The following is a 9,359-nucleotide window of genomic DNA, read 5'->3' as shown; positions in this document are numbered from 1 at the left end:
TACTTCATATATACTTTTTTAACAATTCAGCTTTGATCTTTTTCTTAAATGTACACATTGACTTGGCATTTTTTACATCACTCTCTAGACCATTCCACAATCCAATTCCTTGGAATGAGGTAGACTTTCCCTTCAGACTAGTTCTGAATTTTGGTTTGACAAATATCTCTATCCCCTTAAGAAATACAAGCTTAAAAAGCAGAAAGAAGCTTAAATTACCAGAAGGAAGTGGAGAGAGCACATTTTTGCTGAATTAAGCTGAAAAAAGTTTAAATGAGCTCAGAAAATGTGGAATTAGCTGAAAAAGCTTAAATTAGCGTTAAACAGCTATAGCTGAAATAGCTGAATAAGCTGAAACTTGCATAAATAAGCAAAAAGGAACATTACAAGCTGAAATGAGCAGAAATACATTGGAAGAAGCACAAAAATGTTATAGTTAGCAAAAAGATCCTGAAAGGAGAACAAAACAGCTGAACAAAAACCCCCAGCTGAAATTATTTGAATGTAGCTGAAAAAAAAAAAAAGTATAAATTTGCAGAGGGAAGCTGAAAGAAGTGAGCGAGAGCGTGAATGGTTGTTTGTCTCGTTTGTCTCTATGTGGCCCTGTGATGGACTTGCGACCCGTCCAGGGTGTACCCCGCCCCTCGCACAGTGATTGCTGGACATGGGCACCGGCGACCCCCGTGACCCAAAATGGAATAAGTGGGTGAAGATAATGGATGGATGGATGGAAGCTGAAAGAAGCTGAAGCAGAACAAAATGTGAAAGGAGCAATAAAAGGTTGTAAACAGATCTAAAGATTTGAAAGAGGTAAAATGAGCTCAGTTCATTTTCTATGATGAAAAAAGTAAATGGTAAATGGACTGTACTTATATAGCGCCTTTCTGTCTTATTTCAAGATACTCAAAGCGCTTTACACTACAATCTGTGTCCTCATTTACCCATTCATACAGCACTCTACTAGATAGTAGCAGAAAAGGCTAAATATTTCAAAAAGGTAAAGTTGCACCAATACCAAAGGTCATAGCAGGATTATCCTGAAAGAGCTAAACGTTTTGATTTATGGTTTGTTAAAATAGCACAAAAATTGTGGAACAAGAAAGATGCTGAAAAACATACAATGGATCACGATAGTGTGAACGCTTCATAAACATTCACACAATAAGAGCCATTAAAAACCATTCCATGTTGAAATGCATTTTATGCTGAGAGATATTTTAGCCATTATGGTCCAACCACATGAATGATTTTTTGCACGATCTCACTAATATTTTGAAATCTCACGAGATGTATCAGTGCTCAGAGTATTTCATGGGGATGACTTTCAGCTACTACCACACAAAACTTGTTTTGTTAAAACCATATTTGTGGCAGCCGTCTTGATTAACTGTGGTAGCAAATGATTCTAAAAGATAAGGAGTTGTAGATGTTCACACAGTAATTACTTTCTGAGAGTTTCACTAAAGTTTGTTCAGTGGTTCAATAAATATTTTGCTAACAGACAGCATAGACTCTAATGGCAACATTTCACACAAAGATCTTGCACAACACAGATCACTTAAAGTATATGTTGTGAATGACTCTCAGCTACTTCCACATCAAGTATTATAACAATAGCTATAAAATTTACAAAGTGAAAGTATCTTTGTATTTTCTGGGATCACTTGACTGTGGTGAGTGACCATCTTTAATTGGGTTGGTTCCAAAAGTTAATCAATTGTAGACTTACAGTCAGTGATTAATTTCTTGCAGCTTTATCAAAATCTGTCTGTTGGTGCATGAAATATTTTGCTAACAGACAGAGAGAGTTGACACCAAATAGGTAATAACAAATTTCTAGACGAAGATCTTTGCAGTCCATCAGAGCTCAGAGTATGTGTTAGGGATCAGGACAGTTACCTGAGGAGTAGGTTTGCAGACAGGAGCTGTTTGTGAATTCCCTTCTTTCATACTTTGCACGTATCCACTGATCCCTAAGAACACTGAAAGTAAACAAAAACATGTTTACAGCCCCTTGTGGATGTAAACAGAAACTTTTTATTTCATATATCTTTGCCATCACCACCGTTGTGTCCAAGCCTCTCACTTCTCTATCGTTCCTCAGCCATTTATAAAAAGACTGAGTCCTCACTTTTCACTTCTGCTGAGCTCAGGAGGTTAATGGCTGCCACGCGAGGTAAAAAGTCACTCACACACAGTCTTTCTGTTGCGGCCTGTAGAAAGAAGCTGGGACATACTTCTCAAAAGTGGCTTTGGCTGCACAGTTTCCCCTCTCTGCCATGAACTGAAACCAGAGGAGACTGCATGTTCAACTGGGCGAGAAAGATTAAACGTTCATTTGATTGACTCTAAAAATGAACTTTTAAATGCAAAAGGAGATAGAGTCAATAAAATAAATAAAAAATAAAGACTACCGAGGAGGCAAAGTGAGCGTGACAGGACAGTGAAACAGGGCCAAGCAGCATGGAGACAGCAGGTTAGCAAGCAGTACATGAACCTATCATCCATCCCAGAGTTGGCATAAAGTGTGTTTGAGTTTCTGGATGTGTTCAGGGCTCACAGGAAGTCTATCAGTATTGCTACTCCATAAGTACATAAACCTTTAATCAGCTTTATCAACTAAAATTAAAATTAATCCATGCTGTCTGACCAGAAAAAGGTATGTTATTGCAAAAGAAAACACATTTCAGGAAAGAGATGGTTTTCCTGTTCTGGTTCTACATTAATATAAGAAAAATACACAGTGAGTCCATGTCATTGGACTAGCCCAGGTGTCTGCAACCCTTACAATCAAAAGAGACATTTTTACGCCTTTGTTCACTAAATTAAAAGTGTTCAGAGCTGCAACAACATGCTACAACTGTGATTATCAACTGGTGGCCCATGGGCCACTTTAGGTTTGTTGGAGTGTGGCTTTTGTGGCCACTAGGGGTGACTTGATAAAGATAAAATAACTAATAATTTATATTTTAACAATTTAAGACAACTGAAAATTTCAAAGAGAGTTTTTTTTAATTAATAAGAACTATGAACTATGCAGACCTAGGTAATTTTTTTAATTGTGGAAAAAATATTTAAGTATAAAGTTAAAGTGGGTGTGTTTTACTCCTTGTACTTGTTCCAGTATTCACATATTTGCAAAAAAAATAAAAGGAAAACTGCTAAAACTACCAGTAGACCTTTTATTGCTGTTTGTATAACAACCAATAAAATTCAGTTTTACGTCAGTTTTGGTCAAAGCTTGTATAAGAGCCGCTGCAGAAGGACCAAAGAGTTGCATGTGGCTCCAGAGCTGCAGGTTGCAGAACCCCTGGACTAGCCTATAAGCTCCAGCTGACATTATCTTTTAGTCAAGTGGCCTGTGAGAGGACTTTCTCTACACTCAAGTTTGTGAATAACAGACTGAGGAGCACACTGACACAGAAGCATCTTGAGACATTTCTGCTAATGTTAACAGAGAACGAGGCCCTGATGACTTTAGACTGATGCAGTTATGGACAGAGTTGCAGAGACCAGTGTTCTGCTCAAGCTCTTGTTAATGATGTAAGTTATGACAGTTTCCTTTTGTTTGGGGGAGAGTTGTGATGTTATAGGTCTGTATACCTTTGGAGGTTGTTTTTTTTGTTCCTTAATATTTACTTTTTTTTTATTTTTTAAGCTGCTTGTTTAATAAACTTTTATAAACTGATTTGTATTTGTATTTGTATCATTGCATACATGAAGACATAAACAGTAGTTTTGATTGTTGAAAAAAACAGTGTTTTAATGCTGCAAATAAAGTATTTGTGTTAGAACTATGACTCCACGTGCATCCGTTGGTCGATCGGATAAAAGGCCTCTCCAAAGCAAGCTCCCGGGATGAATTTCAACCTCAGCCCACCCCTGCCTCCGCCCCCGTTTAACGATGGACAAAATCAGAAGAATCTGTTCAGAGGACCTGACTCAACCTTATTAGATTAAATTTACATGGATAACTGAGCGGTCAGCAGGAGTTATACAGCACTGTAACAGCTTTAGTAAGGGTTTGTAACAATATTCTTTTAGCAACTGACTCTGGTCAGTTTGTGATCCTGTTGACCACAGTATCCTTATATTGCGGTTACAACTCTATTGGTTTTGTTCTTACTTATGCAGCAGAATAATTTGTGTTAATGTTGGTAATTTTTTATCCACTTCAACACCTCTTTCCTGTAGGGTTCCGCGGGGCTCAATTCTTGAGCCACTTCTGTTTTCATTGTACCAGCTTCCTTTGGGGTCTATTCTGAGGAAGCATGGTCTTTCTTTTCATTGCTATGAGGATGATTGACAGATTTATCTGCCTTTAAAACCTAATAATAGTTCTCATCAGTGACGATTTTAGCCTCTTTTTGGGGGTGCTCAAGCACCCCTAAATTTTAACTCAGCACGGCTGAAAAAGAAAGGGTTATTTTTGTTGTTGTTGTTCTGGATTTGGGTTTTGGGTTCTATTTATTGCATTTATGATTCAGTGCAACAAAATAAACAAATTTAAAAGGTAACAGATCATTGTAATACTTGGTTTATTTACATAATGACTTTAATCGCTGAATGTCTGGGCCCTGAGCTCTGGCTGTCAGCAACTGTGGCCCCCTGAGCAGTTTAGTTGAATAGCCTTGATTTAGAGGGTGTAATACAGTTAAAATTTTCTGGGGGAGGACACCCAGACCCCCCCCCCCCCCACCACCACCACCACCAGTGTGTGTCTCCCTCCCACATTATGAATGTGTCTGACGCCAATGATCACCACGTTGTTCAAGCCAAGCGCTATTGTCAGCACTGGGGGCTAAGCACCCCTACAGGTCAGATTCTAGAATCGCTCCTGGTTCTCACCCCACCCACTCTCTTAAAATGTTTTGATGACATCAAAGCTTGGATGGCTTCAAATATTTTTAAATTTTACCAATAAGAAAAGTGAAGTTATTGTGCACAGCCCTAGCTCTATTTCGGCAGCACAGCGGCTCAGTGGTTAGCACTGTTGCCTCACAGCAAGAAGGTCCTGGTCCAATCCCTGGTTGGACATGGGGTCTTTCTGGATGGAGTTTGCATGTTCTTCTCATGCTTGCATGGGTTTTCTCCAGGTACTCCGGTTTCCTCCCACAGATCAAAAACATGCATGTTAGGCTGCCTTCAGGTCCAGGCCTCCACTGCAAAAGAGATCTGTGATCTAATGGGATTTGCCTGGTTAAATAAAGGATAATAAATAAATAAATAAATAAATAAATAAATACTGCTGTCTCTGTTCCCATAAACCTTGACTTCTTGAGCCATACCTTAAGCAGTCTGTTATGAATCTGGGGATAATTTTAGACTCTGATTTTAGGTTTAATAAACAGATTAACTCTGTTTTGACCTTGAGAAAATAGTCCATGCCTCATTACAACCCCACTTGATTACTGTAACTTACTTTATGTCTGGGCCAGTCAGGTGTCCCTTTCAAGTCTCCAGCTTGTCCAAAATGCTGCAGCTCGGCTCTTAACAGGAACTCGTAGGCTTGAGCATATTTCACCAGTTTTATCCTCCCTTCACTGGCTCCGTGTATCTCAGAATAGATTTTTCCTGCAGACCTATAAATGCCTAAAGGGCCTCACACCCTATATTTTTGCGACCTACTTAAACCTTATGTTCCTTCTCGGGCGCTGAGATCATCTGATCAGCTACTTGTGGTTGAAGCTCCAAGGAGATCGGGCTTTGTCAGTTGTGGCTCCTAAACTTTGGACCAATCTACTCCCCAACATTAGACTGACCTCTTCAACTCCTGTTTTTAAAACATGTCTGTTCTCACTGTCTTTTAACACAAGGTGACTTGTTTAAGTCTTTTATTTTCTTCTGATGCTTTTCAATTAATGTTTTCTTGTTTTTCTTTAATCCCGGCCATTGTGTTTTATTGCTCAGCACTTTGTAACAACCTGTTTTTAAATGTGCTTTATAAATAAATTTGACTTTGACTATAATCTTGTTTCTGAGCTCAACTGTCAGCTCTCATCTTTATTTGCTCTATGTTCAGTGTGAATCAAATGATACCAAACTACCATCTGCTGTTTTGTTGCCTTTAAATAGGCTGAGTGAATGATAGAATATTTAAGGTGCCAATGAAGTTCATACACTTTGTTTGAAACATGACTATACAGGTGCTGGTCATAAAATTAGAATATCATGAAAAAGTTGATTTATTTCTATAATTCCATTCAGAAAGTTAAACTTGTATATTATATTCATTCATTACACACAGACTGATATGTTTCAAATGTTATTTCTTTTAATGTTGATGATTATAACTGACAACTAATGAAAACCCCAAATTCAGTATCTCCGAAAATTAGAATATTGTGAAAAGGTTCAATATTGAAGACACCTGGTGCCACACTCTAATCAGCTAATTAACTCCAAACACCTGCAAATTCATTTAAATGGTCTCAGTCTAGTTCTGTAGGCTACACAATCATGGGGAAGACTGCTGACTTGATAGGTGTCCTAAAGACGACCATTGACACCATGCACAAAAAAGAGGGCAAGACACAAAAGGTCATTGCTAAAGAGGCTGGCTGTTCAGAGAGCTCTGTGTCCAAGCACATTAATAGAGAGGAGAAGGGAAGGAAAAAAATGTGGTAGAAAAAAGTGTACAAGCAATAGGGATAACTGCACCCTGGAGAGGATGGTGAAACAAAACCCATTCCAAAATGTGGGGGAGATTCACAAAGAGTGGACTGCAGCTGGAGTCAGTGCTTCAAGAACCACCACGCACAGATGTATGCAAGACAAGGGGTTCAGCTGTCACATTCCTTGTGTCAAGCCATTTTTGAACAAGAGACAGCATCAGAAGCGTCTCGCCTGGGACTGCTGCTGAGTGGTGCAATGTTATGTTCTCTGATGAAAGTACATTTTGCATTTACTTTGTAAATCAAGGTCCCAGAGTCTGGAGGAAGAGAGGAGAGGCACAGAATCCATGTTGTTTGAGGTCCAGTGTTAAGTTTCCACAGTCACACAATGGTTTGGGGTAGAGCTGTCATTTCTAACCAGAGCCCTAAGCCTGGCCCCACCCGACCCAAATTTGGGGCAGGCTGGGCCATGATAATGTGCGGGATGGGCGCGACGGGTCAGTGTTGGGCTTTTATTGGGTCAGGATCAGCCGCGATCCAATTATATGATAACATGGCTTGCCATACATTCAATAGCCGCACGCGGCCATTTCACTGCGAGCTGACCGTCTTGAAAGAGGTAAAAAGTTCAGTTAAGCTTCAGATGGGACTGTACTGCCAGGAAGCGATCCATCACACAAATGAACGTTCATTCAGCCGCTGCACTCAGCAGATAGGTTCGTCTGACAACCCAAACAGGTGACATCACAAAGGAGACATGTCAGAGCAGGGTCCGTGTCTGAATAAATCAGAATGCAGGCAGAAGCAGATATTAAATGCTCTTTTACGGCCATGAAAGGACAAACACTCCCTCAGCTCCGACCTTCTGCACCAGTCCCCGACCATTAATAACTAATAAAAAATTATATATATTTTTTCAGGGTTTAGACTTGTAATTACTGTTAATTTGTCGGGTTGGGTGGGGTTCGGAAATAATGACTGCGGGCTGGAGCTGGGTCAGATCTGATTTTTGGGGCCGGAATGCAACTCCAGTTTGTGGTGCCATGTCATCTACTGGTGTTGGTCCAGTGTGTTTTCTGAGGTCCAAGGTCAACGCAGCCGTCTACCAGGAAGTTTCAGATCACTTCATGCTTCCTGCTGCTGACCAACTTTATGGAGATGCAGATTTCATTTTCCAACAGGACTTGGCACAGCACACAGTGCCAAAGCTACCAGTACCTGGTTTAAGGACCATGGTATCTCTGTTCTTAATTGGCCAGCAAACTCGTCTGACCTTAACCCCATAGAAAGTCTGTGGAGTATTGTGAAGAGGAAGATGTGATACACCAGACCCAACAATTCAGAAGAGCTGAAGGTCACTATCAGAGCAACCTGGGCTCTTATAACACCCGAGCAGCGCCACAGACTGATCGACCCCATGCCATGCCACATTGCTGCAGCAATCCAGGCAAAAGGAACCCCAACTAAGTACTGAGTGCTGAACATGCTCATACTTTTCATGTTCATACTTTTCATGTTCATACTTTTCAGTTGGCCAACATTTCTAAAAATCCTTTTTTTTAATTGGTCTTAAGTAATAATCTAATTTTCTGAGATACTGAATTTGGGGTTTTCATTAGTTGTCAGTTATAATCAACATTAAAAAAAATAAACATTTGAAATATATCAGTCTGTGTGTAGTGAATGAATATAATATACAAGTTTCACTTTTTAAATGGAATTACTGAAATAAATCAACTTTTTCATGATATTCTAATTTTATGACCAGCACTTGTAATGCAAAAGTTGTCTCTGTAAGGCTGCTAATAAATCTGCCTGTGCTATTTTATTATTTTATTATATTTACCCCATCAAATACTACATTTGTTAAACAACTCCATTTAACAGGATCTCTTGGCATAAAAAGCGTAACATTATTTCAATGAGCTGTAATGGTGACAACAAACTGATAAAAAATCTGATCTGAAGTTTAAAAAACTTGTTTTCTTCACGACTGTGCTTTTGAAGAAAGGCTGGAAAGCAGTGAAAACAAGCGAAGAGACAAATTTAACCAAGTGAAATCTTACTTGAATGCAGAACAAATGTCACTCTGTTGGAATCCATACCTGAACTAATGAGTCTTCCCAGTAATCCAGTCGTATGGATTTGATCTTGCTGACAGCGGGTAGATTACGGTGCAAGCCTGAGCAGTTCAGGCACACGAAGACACCGAGTATGTATGAGGCCCAGTCAGGTTCTGTGAAGGGTTACACATTTTTATTTAGAAGAAGGAATTAAAACAACTACAATACAATAAGTACAATTTAATTTAAATCAACTCTCTTGCTTTTCTACTTTCATGCAGGGTGTCTAACAAGTGACAAAGTGTTGGGAGTTAGAAGAGGAACAATGAGGTCATATCACAAACTTACCGGAGCCACTGCTTCCCCTTAAACAGGTTTATTACAAAATGTGACTGGGTTATAAAATGATCATTCAAAGAATCTGTTGATAAAAGCATCACGTGACTTTTCATTTTTATTTATCACTCTAATTAAAGAAAATAAGTTTGCGTCAGTGAATCAGGAATTGTCTTTAAATGATAAAAGTTGAACAAATGTGACTTATATGGACCAAAATGTCCCTTTTGTGCCATGAATCTGTTGGAGTTTACTCACCAGGAGCTGCACAGTCAGCACACGTGTTGTTCCCTGGCTGCAGCACCAGTTCCTGCAGGATTTTGTTATTTCTGCTCAGACCGGCCAT

General features: G+C 39.3%; 1 protein-coding gene across 1 annotated transcript in view; it reads right to left on the bottom strand.

Moving 5' to 3' along the window:
* Nucleotides 1–9,359, bottom strand: part of LOC119423163 (arf-GAP with dual PH domain-containing protein 2-like) — a 14,712-nt gene extending 5,353 nt beyond the window's left edge. The window contains exons 1-4 of the mRNA XM_037690575.1: nucleotides 9,272–9,359; nucleotides 8,720–8,850; nucleotides 2,193–2,284; nucleotides 1,900–1,982 (exon numbers count right to left, since the gene is read on the bottom strand). Of these exons, the coding sequence (XP_037546503.1) occupies nucleotides 1,900–1,982; nucleotides 2,193–2,284; nucleotides 8,720–8,850; nucleotides 9,272–9,359 (394 nt within the window). The remainder of the gene's footprint in view (nucleotides 1–1,899; nucleotides 1,983–2,192; nucleotides 2,285–8,719; nucleotides 8,851–9,271) is intronic.

This window comes from Nematolebias whitei, chromosome 16, assembly GCF_014905685.2.
Source record: "Nematolebias whitei isolate Nwh7 chromosome 16, NemWhi1, whole genome shotgun sequence".
In the NCBI taxonomy this organism is placed as follows: domain Eukaryota; kingdom Metazoa; phylum Chordata; class Actinopteri; order Cyprinodontiformes; family Rivulidae; genus Nematolebias; species Nematolebias whitei.
This window is presented reverse-complemented; position numbering and strand designations above follow the sequence as displayed.